This window comes from Struthio camelus, chromosome 3, assembly GCF_040807025.1.
Source record: "Struthio camelus isolate bStrCam1 chromosome 3, bStrCam1.hap1, whole genome shotgun sequence".
NCBI classification, from domain to species: Eukaryota; Metazoa; Chordata; class Aves; order Struthioniformes; family Struthionidae; genus Struthio; species Struthio camelus.
In genome coordinates, this window is record NC_090944.1 from 66,381,251 (window position 1) to 66,395,915 (window position 14,665).

Below are 14,665 nucleotides of genomic sequence, written 5' to 3' on the forward strand. Positions count from 1 at the left end.
ATCTTATTTTCTTTTATACAAAAGACAATAAAAGGGGCAGTGGGGGGGAGGGCTCTTAAACAGCACAGTGAAGACTGAATCTGCTAAATATGAGGTTAAGTATGAAGTCCTGGTATTACTGGGATTCCAAAAGCCTCTGTAGAAGAAAAAGCCTCTACTGAAAATGACATTTAAACCTTTTAAGAATCTTTCCCTCATTTACTTACAACTTAATTATTAAGATGTCTACCACTTTCATGAACGGGAAGTTTCCACACTAAAAATAAAATATTACTTAATCTTTTCTTGAAGCTTGGCAGTTTGACTTTACATATGAACTGAAAAAGAGGAACAACAGCCATCCTCTGGTTTTTCACTTGTTTTTTGACTTGGTCAGGGATCAGTGAAAATTTTCACTTCTGAACTGTAAAGCTTATCTTATCTGCTTAAATATACGGCTTCTTTTATGTGACTATAGATGGACTAGTTATTTTGCTCATATGAGCAGTTATGGGTAGTTCAGTTGCTTCACAGGATATAGGCCTTGTTAAAAATACTATAAACATTCAACACAACTTCAACACAGGATTCATGTACTTGCCTAACACTGTCTTACATTACAGGAATTAACTGCTTCTGCGTTCAGACAGAGTAATTCATTTCCGCTTACAACCTACAAGGGTTCCTAATATCACAGCACAAGTCTCTTCTTTTACCTCTTTTAGGCAGCATCGGATAAAGGTAGAAAACAATATCAAAGCAAACGAGTATTTTAAACTTCAGAACATTTCACTTTCCCATATCCCTAATTAAATCAGTGGGAGTTCTGTCAAGTCTATGGAGTCAGGATAATCCTGAATACCTAATAACATCTTTATTTTCTAACTCCATTTTAGGACTTCTCACTCCTATCCAGCTAGCGACTTCTTCCAAAACAGTATTTGTAACTCCTGACTCTGTTACTGTTCATCACCTCCATGCTCATCCTTATCAGTAATTTATACTATAATTTATGGCTATTCATTCCATAGTATATAGTCATGTTATTGTGATACTATAGTATAAATACGGCTAAAGAGAGCTAACTTTGCAGTACATAATCCACTGACCCTTAAACCTGCCCAAGCAAGGTTATCAAAATCTTCTATACTAGGAGGCACAAATCCAACAGAGATTTTATTTTAACTGTTCTGTACATACTGTAGATACTACTAACAAAAATGTAAACTAATAAATTTATGTATTCTTCAGCTTTAGAAAAACAAAATAGAGAAACTGTGATTTCTATGTCAAAATACTATAACACATTTAAATGAGCATGACAGCACATTTGAAACGTTCCTTCAGGTTCTAGAAATATTTGGGATCCAATGATACTGTGCTTCTCAAAATGAGTATTGGTGAAAATAGTGATAATTTAACTGATACATTAAAAAAAAAACAAAAAAAAATAATAAAAACACTGCAGGGATACTATACAAACCAAAGCCTGATAGGAGCATGATTTAAAATACTTTGTTTATTTTATATTTTGGTATAATTTTGGTACACTATGATGGATGTACCACATTTCTTTTTCAATCAACTAGACAAAATAACAATAAGCAATTCCTATTACTGCTTATCATATTACAATATAACCATTTGCTGTAATAAGATTAGATTCATTGCTATTCTCATTTTGTAGGATGTATTTTTCATTCACTCTTCCTATGTTCAAACAAACAAAAAAAAGTGATTTTAACCTTCATGCATAATAAAAACCAAGCAACATTAGCTCATCAGAAGTAATGCATAAAAACACATTGTATACTATTTAGTTATTGTGACCAAAGAATAAAAAAAAGAGCATCTTACCTCAGACCAAACATATGTGATTGTTCATAACTGAATAAGGAATGAATTTTAGCTTCTGAATTCAAAATTATAAGCCTGTCAATGATATCCTGCCAAAAGAAGATAAGTGAAAAAAGCTCATGTATGTCTTCAGATTTTGTATATCAAAATATATATTTGTATATCAAATATATTTTGTTTTTCATAGGGATGTTTACTACAAAATGAAACCTATAATTAAAAAAAAAAAAAAATTATTTTTCTAACAAGACGTGCTCTCCACCCTTAAAGTCAAAGGCTAGAAGAACCAGTACGGAAGGTCAGGAAACAAAAGAACTTAGAACGTAGGAAAAAAAATCACTAAACATACAAAAAGATCCTAGCATATCAAGTATTCTACTTCATATTTAATTAATATTAATTCACACTAAAACTGTTTATTATATATTTGAAATGTGCATACATCTAACTATTTTGATGAAATGAACACAGGAGTATGATTAATTAAGGCATACCAGACTGAAAGAGCAATACCTTTAGTGTAATAGCCTCTCTAACACTAGATAGTACTAAATGATTTGAAGTATGGCTATCAATCCTATGTGCAGCAAGGTTTGGCTTGGATGTTGAGTCTTATTTCCTTCATCATACAGAGTCTAACATAATAGACAATGACCTATGGCTGCTTCCTATTTCTTCCATAAATCTCCTCTGGTTTACTGCCTATCCAAATGGCTTTTAAAGTAATAACTTCATTAAAAAAAAAGAGCAAGAACTGCACAAAAACATCCACTGATGTTATCTTCTTAGAAACCGATTGCTACATTATACAGAAAAACAAACTGGAAAGTCTTTACGGGCTGTTTGAAATCTGGATTAAATCCAAACTTTCATTTTATTTCTGTTTAATAAGTATGGCCTCACAGGGAATTATTATTCAAGTGTTCAGATCAATAAGTCATTTCAATATCATATTAGAAAAAATTTAGGATCCATACTTTCAGGAAATCAACCAAAGCTGATATTTCAATATATACAGTGAAGTAAATACCAGAAGTAAAATTCACAGTTGGAGAAAAAACTTTTAAGTTTGCCAAAGCAAACTATCGTCTTAAAATGTATTCTTAGTTAAAATAAAGTGAAACCATATTTCCCCTATTAGATTCTGGGGTGCGGGGGTGGGGGGGGGGGCTGGGGGATAGGGCTGTAAAGAATGTGCTTTCTCCACACAGTGGAAAAAATTCACGTTAAAATTCACAATAAAACAATTCAACTTTGACCTCAAATCTGTTGATACATGATCAAACAATCAGTAGCTGGCAATAAAATCAGTAATACATGCAATTGATTCATTTCAGGTTTTAGGGCTTTTTATATATTTGCAAGTACAAAGAGTCAGATGCCAAGGGCTATTTCTTTGGCAAAAACTTCCTTCTCTCAACTATGCATCCAAGCTTGGAGCCTGTAAAACAGTAGAAAGAGGAGGCACTGGTATAGGTGTACTAAGAAAACAATTCAAGCTTTGATTTGGGATATCAGGAAGGAAGAGAGTGAACAAGGTTCAACAGAGGGCCTGATCAGAACAACGTTGCAGATCAATCTGCACCACCGACCACAACGCTCTGAGCTCTGCCATCCAGCCAGTTCTCAAGCCACCTCCCTCTGTCCACTCACCCAGCCAGCACTTCCGGAGCTTGACTGTGAGGATGTGATGGGAGACAGTGTCAAAAGCCTTGCTGAAGTCCAGGCAGACAGCATCCACTGCTCTCCCCTCATCTACCCAGCCAGTTGTCCCATCATAGGGGGCTATCAGATTGGTCAAGCATGATTCCCCTTGGGTGAAGCCATGTTGACTACTCCTGATCACCTTCTTGTCCTCCACGTGCTTTGAGATGGCATCTAGGAGGAGCTGTTCCATCACCTTTCCAGGGATGGACGTGAGGCTGACTGGCCCTGGGTCCTCCTTCCTGCCCTTTTTGAAGGCTGGAGTGTCGCTTGCTTTCTTCCAGTCCTCAGGCACCTCTCCTGATCTCCATGTCCTTTCCAAGATGATGGAGAGTGGCCTAGCAATGACATCTACCAGCTCCCTCAGCACTCATTGGGGCACCCCATCAGGGCCCATGAACTTGTGGATGTCAGGCTTGGATAAATGATCTCTAACCCGATCCTCCTCAACCAAGGGAAGTCTTCCTTTCTCCATACTTTCTCCTTGGTGTCCAGAGCCCAGGATTCCTGAGGGCTGGCCTTAGCAGTGAAGACTAAAGCAAAGAAGGCAGTCAGTATCCCCGCCTTCTCAGTATCTCTGCCTTCTCTGTATCCTTCATCACCAAGGCCTCTGCCCCATTCAGTAGTGAGCCCACGTTTTCCCTAGTATTCCTTTTGTTACTGAGGTATTTAAAGAATCTCTTCTTGTTCTCCTTGGTATCCCTTGCCAGATTTTAAACTCCAAACGGGCCTTGGCCTTCCTAGTCCCATTCCTGCCTACGTGGATGGTAACTGACAGATTTTATTCCAAATCTACCAGTGGCACTGAAATTGCTTTTACTTTCCTTTATAACCATAGCTCTATCTAGTTAAATACTTTACTTATTTGTAATCAGGGACCATATATAAGGTTGCAACAAACCTCTGTGTCTGCCTAACCCCCAAAGTTTTCTGAGTACTTAGACTTACCCATTAGATATAAATTAAGGTTAGATGAACATCCCTTTAAACAACCTGTTTTCTTTCTGTTAACTACTTCATCTTGGATCTATCTTAGACTTATACAATTGCCTTTTGGACGGCAGATAAGCGAAACAAACCCCATCCAAAACACCTGTATCTACAACTGTTCAGGAAACTTTCAACAATAGTACCAGTATTACTATTTTGGGAAAATTAAAAAATTCCACCAAACTGCTGAAGTTGCTAAAATGTCAAAGGGACATAAGCCTTCAAAAGCCATACAATTATTACTTCAGATCTACCTCAATCTGATAGCTCTCAAATATACACTACCTTCAGCGCACATCTAACCTGCTTCCAGTGCCTCAGAAAACCTTACTACTGAACAAAACTATCCATTAGTGGACATAACAACACTGAGTAGGTTGGATAAACTATACCTATCACCACATTTCCTCCTGAAAACACCTAAACAGTGTTACAGAACAACAACAAAAATCCTTTCAAAGACAGCAAACACTATTACAATACACACTGTCTAAACAACTCAGTTCACTGTGAATCCAGAGTTTACACTGAACTTTTCCATGCAACGCCAATTCAAATTGCTGACTCATTAGCAAAGATCTAATTTTAAGTGCAACTCAAGGTCACAGATCAAATTTTCTTGCGATATGTAGATAAGAAAAAAAGAAGTGCATTATGGTTGGATACAGGGTAACACTAGCTACTAAATAACAAAGGATATGTTGACATACAAGATATGTAGACATACAGGATATGCAGATAATACAGGATAATTTTAACTACCAAAATAGTAATACTATTTTACTTAAGATTGAAATATCCCTTAATCAATAATTTTACAATTAGTGATTTTATGCTTGTACGAATGGTCTGCACTATTAAGAAGGATTGACTTTTTAAGATTTTGTTTGAATTCACAGTGTGTGATAAAACAAGATTATATAAAACATATGTGTAGGCATGCAATTATATGAACATCTGGGTATGTGCATATAAGTTACTTTTCCTGGAAAAACACATTTCAAATACAAGCCAGGAAAGATCTTTAAATTGGACAACAAATTTCGTATTATCTTTAGGACTTCAAAACGAAAATTTAGGTTAACATGAAGTGATATGTGCATATACTGCCCTCATGCTGTATAAAATACAAAATACAGAAAACTTCAACATCTTTCAGTAATAATAAGAAAGAATTTGTATTATTTTTAATTATTTTCTCAGGAAAAATATCTTTATAGGAGTATTTATTTTTCTTTCAAAAGAAAAAGTATACTTACAATTATATCTATAGGGACTTCACGGTGTGAATACACTGGTTTATTTGGTATGTCTTGTCTACTCAGGAATTCAAAAACTGCAGGATAGGTGAGTAAGTTTATCAGAGACAGAAAAGACTAGCGAAGGAAAAAAGTAAAAAAGAAGAACAGGTGGAGGAAAGAGGTTATTAATCAAGTAAGTATAACCAAACATATTTATAAAATTACTTGGCATTTAATTCAAGTTTCTTATCTTGTACGTAGGCTGAACTTGATATGCATTGAGCTGCCCAAAATAAGGCTGCAAACCTGGCAGGTGTATCTACAGTCTAAAAGGGCGGCAATATCTGTGAAATACGTATAAACTGTCAAGTTACACAAGCAGATGGCTTAGTAAAAGCTGAGGTTTTTTCCACTGGTGTAAATGAAATAGAATTCTAGAAATAACTTCGGAATTCTTTTGAAAGCTATACTACTTTATTTATTATCTAATTGCAAAATTCAGAGGCACAAAGCCTATTCTAAAACACAGGGATAACAATCCCTGATCTTTCTACAATACTCAGAGACTTGAACTCATGGACAGGATTTTAAGATTTTCACTATTGTCATGATTGTTATTTATTATTTTACACTGACTTTAATGGATCTTTGGCATTGTGACTCTCCATGCAATACAAGGACTCTTTCAATATGTCATTACTTGACTAGTGTATTTCTTGTCTAGAAGCAAGAATAGTCATGATAAAAAAAAATCAGAAAGGTACGTAAACATCCTAGGTAGAATATAATGCTGTTTTCTATGCCAATATATACAAATATTACCAAATTATTCTCTCCTCACTCAAGTAACTTCTCACCTTTTGACAGCTTTGGTCAATAGGATCAACTGGAGTAGATCTGGGTTCAGTTATCCTCACATCATCTTTTCCACACTCCAGAAGAGCCCACAGTTCAGTTACAAGTGCGTTTATAAAGCCTAAAAAAATTTTTGTTCTAATTATGAGAATGGTATGAATGCAAGAAAAAAAAAATGTTCAAAAACATTTTATTCACCCTATGCACAATCCTTCAGTCAACCTACCTTTCTACAGTGTGCTGCTTATATTCAGCCTAAAATCTACAGTAGCAGCTTGCAAAGAATATTTTATAGGAGTAGGATGATATTTATATATATTGCATCTTTCAATGTAAATGAGCTGCTGGTCTTCCTTAGTAAGTTAATTCCTATAGATCAGCGCTTCTGTAGTGGTGGCCCCATGGCTTTAAAAATAGGAAATTTACTTTAACTCACCAATAAAGGAAAACATATCATTATGATAAAAAGATTTTTCAGTGCTGTGAAACTTACCAAAATACTATTAACCAAATCTAAAATGCTAAATATTAAATAAAAAAGAAGGAGAAAGATAGCCCTCTAACTCTAAAATCTCCAAATGTAAATCACTATTTGTAACAACTTTACAGACACTATACAACCTCCTCTCAGGGTTGAAAAATCAATGTTGAACTTGCCATTGATTATTTCTGGTCTACCACTTGCTTTTGACACCAAGGGCCACAACAAGTGACTTGGCCAAGAACCTTAAACAGGACAGATGGAGTTACTCAAGTACATCTGCTCTTTAATTTCAGAAAGATCCCAGAAGTGTAAATAACAAACAATTAACAACCAATTTCCTTGACTGGCAGAATTTGCCTGCCTTTGTGACGGTCTTTCAGTCAAGCATTTTAACTACATGCCAATGACTTCTAGATACTGATAGACAACATTTACAACTTATGTACCTCATGGACTTCCTTAACAACTTCAGATGTTACTACTCTACTTTATTGATAAGATTCTTGTTAACATACTGACTACGTAGGCCCCTGTATGGTATAACAACAGTTGAGTTATCTGAGAATGAACCTGAAGGGGCTTTCTCGCATGAGTTGGCATATGAGAACTCAGAAAATCTCAATTCCATCTAACTAGTGTATACAAGAGCCAATGACATTTGGGTCTGTGCATTCTCTCGCTCTTTGAGAAGTCAGTAGCCATGGAAAACCATACACCAGTTACAGAAATCAACACTTATTAATTCTCATCTGTAGATCAACGATCACTTGAAACTTGTTAGCAGCTTATTCTTAAGAGTCATAAATGCATTTATGCACAAATAGAAAATTTCTGGAAATCCAAACCATGAAATAAAGATTGAGTGCAACGTAAGAAAAAAAATTACTGCATCAGGACAAGTGAATGACTTAAGAATTTGAAAGAATAAATTCCCAGCAAGAAGAAATCAAGACATTTCCTAATATTACATAGCTATTCCCATCAGTTCATCTTTTTTAACATTGTTCTCACAATCTTCTTCTAACGTGTGTGACTACAGCAAGTCACTATTCATAATAAAATTGTTCTTCTAATTACCTGAACTCTGTAGAGCTACTGCACCTTTTGGTGTTGTTGCCATTTGTGTAAAAATCACTCCGTTATCAAACTCCTCACATTCATTTGTCTGCTAGTAACAAATACAAAGAGTGAAGTGTTAGTTGTATCAGAGTTCGTGGAACCCTTAAATAATCTCTCACATATTGATCTTTCCTGTACTCGTTTACAGCATCTAACCCACTTTGTCATTATATTTGAACAGTTCATAAATATTACCCTCTACAGATTTGCCATGGTCAGTTTACAACCCAAACATCTTTATCAAGTAAACTATTTCATCAAAATAAAAATGACAAATACTTTGTTATTTGGGAAATGTAGCATCAATAAAGAATAAACATTTTAATACTGTAATATTCATTCCACCGTTCAGTAGGACCTCCATATCATTATCTGCTTTTCCTCCTTAAAATATATATTCTTGATGTTTTACATGTTAACACTTTAAATACTGCATATTGTATCTAATTTCATCATCACCTACCATCCTGGTTTAGAAAACCTTGAACTTAGAAAAATAAAAAAAGAAATCTTTTGTTTTTCATTTGAAACTTAACAGGAAAAAGTCAGCATAGCTGAATATATGTCTGGCATTCTGAAGATGAATGATATGCAACAAAATTAAATCTATCTGGTAAGCATCAAGGATGATGAGCTACATATTATATTAATTTTTGCAAAAATTAAATAAAAATGGTTCATGGTTTTATATGCTCCTTGTTTTCCTTGTTCTCTTATTACAATAATTTACCAAAAAAACCCTATTGCACATAGTCTGTAGTGCTTACCTGTTTTTTTTTTGATATTCTGCTGAACATAAAAGTCACACAGTCACTCAAGGCCTCTGTACTATGAAGCAGAAATAGTCCTTTTGGTGTGGTAGAAAAATGTAATAAGGCATCTAACAAAGTCTCTTCCGACAACAAACTGTAAGAGTAGCAAAACAATCATTACAAGATTTGAAAAAAGCAAGGAGAAACAACTGAAACACTACAATTTGTAGCTTTAAAACACAAAAATGTCTGGACTATGCTTATGTTATGTTAGTAAAAGAAGTATTTGACAAAGTTACAATATATATTAGACAATTCTGTACAAACATCCAAACCCAACCTGGCAGAACTAAGGTTCAATGATGAGAGAGAAGCACAGAATATATAGATGATTCCTTCAGGAACCAAAAGACTTTTATCACAATTAAATGACTTATTAACTGAGTCTGGACAAATCTTCTAAAGTATTAATGTGGAAGTTACAAATTGGCAAAGCAGGTACAGGATTTCTCACCAATGGAAAAAACACTGTGAGCAACTAATAAAAACTCACAAATTATTAGAACTTTTTTTACGTGTGCTTGAGGACAAAAAGGCTTCTGCTAGAAAATGGTCTAGAATTTCTGAGAATGAGGTGCTGAAAGGTCAAGAACAATTTTGCAACTTGGTGGACCCCTATGCTAGGATGACACCGCTCCATTTACCTACCAGAATGTTTTTGGCAAAAGCCTAACAAAACACAGGGTTATGAGATGCCTCAAACGTCAGTAAAGTATCAGTGCACGCTCATACTTGTGCATGTGCCTAAGTTAAATATCAATACTTACATGTTTTTTGACTCTTGACTTATTGACAAGGTGGAGTTTACACCAGTCACAGGAGTGGGAATTCTTTCTGAAAGCAAACTTGTCTGTGAAATTAAAAACAAACAAACAAACAAAAACCCAAAAAAACAACCACACTTACAGTTCATTTACATCATTTTTAAACGCCAGACCTCTCTAGCTCTTGTTAAAAAAAAAGAGGGGGGGGGGTGACCAGGTTCTAATCTAGCCTTTGGTAGAGAATATATCATTCCATTACATTCTTTATCCAGAAAAAAATTATTTTCCACTTTTTCCTCAGGTATAAAACATGATAAAGCTGACTACATTTTTAAAGTATTTCTTAAAATTCTTTTTTAAAAAAATTTTAATTAGAGACTCCTAAAGTCACAAAATGTCATGCAAAAAAGTATGTATGCATGTTTGTATGTATATTTATATACATATATAACCATACACATATATTGATATTTATACTTGATAAGACCAGCAATTTATATAATATCTGAAAATAATGTTGGAGAAAACATTTAATATTTAAGATCAATGATTTAAGCTTGTTAGGTTTCTAGGGATGAGAAGCATATTGCACTATTCGTTCAAATGAAAGTAGCAGTACACATTATATAATACAGATGTTAATTTCAGTGAAGACAGGGAAGTTACACTGTTATAAACACATTATCTAATTTGTCCATAAAAGATTCCTCTATTAAAGTAATTAGTGGTCCCAGATCTGCCAAGTTCCCTTTTATCTGTGCGCTAATGCCACTGTTTGTCCCAGAATTCTACGAGGATCTGTCCTGAAAGAAAATTGTTTGTCCATCAGTCTTAAATCTCCAAGAGGCATGTAAAATAGGATGAAACAAACCACTAGTCTATCCATTAAACCTCATAGCAGGTGCTTATACAGAACTTTTATTTTAAATCAAAGTCTAATCTTTTAGCTACATTATAAATGGCAGAATATTTTATAAACTATAGCTGTTTTAAAGCAGGCCAATGATAGGAAACTATTAAAAATAATCAAAATGGCAGAGTTGAAAACGTGACTTTGGTGTACTAGCTTGTTGGTTCCTGAAGTCCTGAATACAGAGACTGCACTTCAGTCTCAACTTGACCTCCAAAATGAAGTGAAGAAATGGCATTTTGTCCGTTAAGTGTTTGATGATTTTTTAATTCTACAAATTCATTCTATTTATCTTGTATGTGTCAAAACAATTTGTCTAAATGATGTTCTATACTATAGCAAAGGATTTTAATGCTCATAGAAGTCTTCTCTGCATAAGTACGTTATGGTGCTTTAGAGCAAATAACTGGAAAAGCTCATATGAGAGCCTGCATGGGATAAACATTAAATAGAAAAAACAAGTTATTTCAGGTAAGACTGACTAGTAACATAACAGAAAAGCATAAAAAGACAGACTCTTATGTAAATTACAGCATGATTCAATTGAACTAAACTCAGTAAAATTCTAGGGTTCACAATGTAACATTAGTTTCAAAAAGAATCTTTGATGAGAAATTGAGTTTACTGCAATATAGTTATGATTCTAAGTAATAATACATTTTATTTTCAACCAAAAATTTATGCTTTCATAGTAATATTCGTATGTGAAAGCAGTGAGAAATATCCACAACAAGTTGATGATTTAAAGTCTCTCTTCTATTCAGGTTATATATTTCTGATATTTTCTGCCTCAGCATACATTGTGACTTCTAAAATTTCTAATTATAATAAAAGCATATAGCATTAGACAGGAAGAATAATTGTTCTATTCTGCTCCTCTTGTATTCAAATCTCTCTCCCTCTTTCTTTAGTCGTTTACTCAATTTTTTTTCCAGCTTGGTCAGATCCTTTGCCTCTAAGCAAATACATTACAGTCACTGGAGGAAAAAAAAGATGATTCCATTTTTTAGCATAAAAATAAACAAGTTTATTTTGTTTTTCCATTAAAACTTTTAATGTCTATACTTCAAATACACTTTCAGTTAAGCTGGAAGTCAAAGCTGAAGTTTTGTATGCTATCCTTAACTAATGCTAACGATTCAAAGGTTTGTTTGAATTTTACTTCACTGTGAACTTACTGAAAACTGCTACTGCTGCATCCAAAGACATTTTTCCATGTCAACTATATGGTTATAATTACGGGCAAGAATTTTCACGCTGCATATGGCTATCAGAACAACAAAATTAGAAAAGTTTAGTGAATGAAGTATGTTCAGTACAAGCACAATATGCAGAACTGCTGAGCTCAAGTTCCCTCAGGTAGAAAAATAATTATACTAGCAATCAGACTGAAGCTGAAGTACTGTCTCTACACTTTGGTAAGATATCCAAGTATACAGGTAAGAGAAGATCTCCTGTCTGCGCACCACATAAGGTCTCTTGAAAATGTTTCAATGGCATCTAATCAAATTAATCAAACATTTGGAAATTCCTTTTTCCTCTTATTTCCCCATAAAACTAATTAGCTTATCTTAAATATTACTAAGACATCTCAGAAGTTCTTTCTTTCTATATATCCAAAAAGGAGAGTGAAAATCAGATGTCTGGTGGATACTGGCTATTATGATATCAGATGACCTCTATCAAGGACAATTGTTAGAAGTTAATCTATGAATGACAGGTCTGCCTATACCACTTCAAAGTTCCTGGTTTAATCTTAAAACACAGAAGTCTCAAACTAAGCACCTGCCAGGTTCACATACAGAAGGAAAAATTGAAAAAGTAGAATTTTATTTTTAGAACAAGAATGAATTTCCAAGCATTCTTATCTCAGCATTCTAAACATAAACAATCCAAATCACAGAACAACTACCACATAAACCAAACTCTTACAGTAAGGTTTTGCTAATCTTCCCAATCCCGGATGAGATTTACCTTTTTCCACGCCTCTGCAATAGATTCATGCAAGCTATAAGGAATAAGCACCTGCAGGCCTTCACAGGTTCTGTACATTTGACGACATACAAAAATGAAAGCTCCTTTAACAACTGGCAAAAGCTCGGATCCAGGTAAAAGAGAAATGTCGTCATGAAGAAGTTTCTTTGTAAACTCAACAATTACATGAACAGCTGTAGGACTAGAAATAAAATAACACTTTTAAAATGCAGTTTTGTAGTCACCAATTAAGCTTGAAACAAATCCTTTGCATAAGCTTCTTTAAATTCGCATAAAGGTAATGGAAATAAACTCTGGCCCCCTCTGTTAATCTCTGTAACACCATTCAGTAGAGAAGAATACGTATAGCAAGTGATTTTACTCTGCCTACAGGTCCACATGAAACAAAAACAGATGGATTGCTTTTCATCTAGCCCACATGGCCACCAGCTACATAGGGTCTGTCTTTCTAGAAAGAGTCTAGTCGGGAAGAAGATGACAGTCATTTTAGCTTTTGCTTAATCAGTACTACTCTTCTTGACATAAGGAGGCAAAATTTGTCCTTGTTCTTCTCTTTCCCCACCGAGATCTGCTTCTGAAGTCTTCTAGGTTAGTAACACAAAGGATAACTTTTTCTTCAAAACGTTATCTTTTATTTTCAACACCCCACCTTCCTCCACTCAGAGGGCACATATTCCAAATAACTGACAGCTACGGCTTTTCAGCTTATTTCATGGCCTGCAGCTTAGTTACTTTTAAAGGCTACACTCAATTTTACTGCCCTGTTTAGCATCATCTAACAATATGCTAGCCACTGGATGACACAAGCTCCGAAGTTAGACATGCTGCTATGTATGACAGCTTCTGATGAGCGATCTCTCTCTCCTTCTGTCTTAAAAAGTATGTCTCTTAACTGCCGATCCAAATGCTACATTAAATCTATTCTTCCAATAAAAAGATTGATTTTTAATATTCATTTCAAAGGAAACATACAGAAGAGAGGCCTTTGGCCTGAATATTGGAATTACATTCAGAAAGGAAAGCTCTCTCACATGAATAAGAAAAATATGTAAACCATGTTTTCCCCTTTAACAAATAGTATTTCTTAAAAGTGCCATTTCCCTGGCGAGTCTCCATAATATATTCTCTAAAACACTTCCTATCTTACCTGATCATCAGATAGTGTTACTCAAAGCATAAACAAAACATATGGTGTGCTACAAACAAATGAAAAAATGGAAAGTAAGTCTCATTTTATATGACTAATATAATTAATTAATGTAGTCTTACCTGTCTTTGGCAGAGTTTTCATTTCCTCCATAAATAAGAAGAGAAAGGCCATCTTCTGCAGCAGCAATCCTTGCCAAAATATCTGCTACATGAATTAAAGTCGTTTCAAGACAATTTATATACATCTGTTTGTAAAATAAAAAAATAAAAATAAAATTCAATGCTTTTGTGAAATCTGTATTCAAGTCTGGCTTATGTATGCAGAATCCAAAGGTCACTTTTCTAATGACTGTTTAATGGTTCATCAAAATAAGTAAGTGGGCTATGTTCAAATCTTCATGACAAATGGCAACAATTGCCACTTTTAATGATCATGGCACAAGCCCCCAGACTGCACAGATATGGAAAACAGACATTTCTTAACAACTTTTTCCCCCACAATCAATGTGGAAAGAGACTCTTGATAACCCTACTGGGAGTATAAAAACAGTACCTTAATTAAGGTGGGAAACATGGCAACTCCCTTTCTGCTGCGCAGGAATTACTAACCCTTCAGCTAGAAATGGAAAACTACTTTCACAGGATCTTGTTGGCCCACCTCAGTTAGATTCTCTTTTCAAAATCTTGCTCTTTCTTACTTCTCCCTCCTTTTCCAAAGTCACAGCACAAGCATGTTTCTTTCTAGGATGAGGTAGGCCTGAACAGTCATTTGCTTTGGTATCAAGAGGGAGGTCTTCCCCTCTGGA

General features: G+C 34.6%; 1 protein-coding gene across 7 annotated transcripts in view; it reads right to left on the minus strand.

Moving 5' to 3' along the window:
- Nucleotides 1-14,665, minus strand: part of TBC1D32 (TBC1 domain family member 32) — an 88,637-nt gene that overhangs the window by 49,963 nt on the left and 24,009 nt on the right. For 5 of the 7 annotated variants that reach the window (XR_011140183.1, XM_068938160.1, XM_068938158.1 and 2 more), the window contains 8 exons: nucleotides 13,980-14,104; nucleotides 12,690-12,891; nucleotides 9,809-9,891; nucleotides 8,997-9,135; nucleotides 8,188-8,278; nucleotides 6,629-6,747; nucleotides 5,790-5,906; nucleotides 1,837-1,925 (listed from right to left, as the gene is read on the minus strand). Coding sequence is in view for 5 of the 7 variants with exons in the window: in XM_068938160.1 (XP_068794261.1) it covers nucleotides 1,837-1,925; nucleotides 5,790-5,906; nucleotides 6,629-6,747; nucleotides 8,188-8,278; nucleotides 8,997-9,135; nucleotides 9,809-9,891; nucleotides 12,690-12,891; nucleotides 13,980-14,104 (965 nt within the window). In the remaining 2 variants the exon portion in view is untranslated. The remainder of the gene's footprint in view (nucleotides 1-1,836; nucleotides 1,926-5,789; nucleotides 5,907-6,628; nucleotides 6,748-8,187; nucleotides 8,279-8,996; nucleotides 9,136-9,808; nucleotides 9,892-12,689; nucleotides 12,892-13,979; nucleotides 14,105-14,665) is intronic. The other 2 variants (XR_011140184.1, XM_068938159.1) reach the window with 1 other exon arrangement.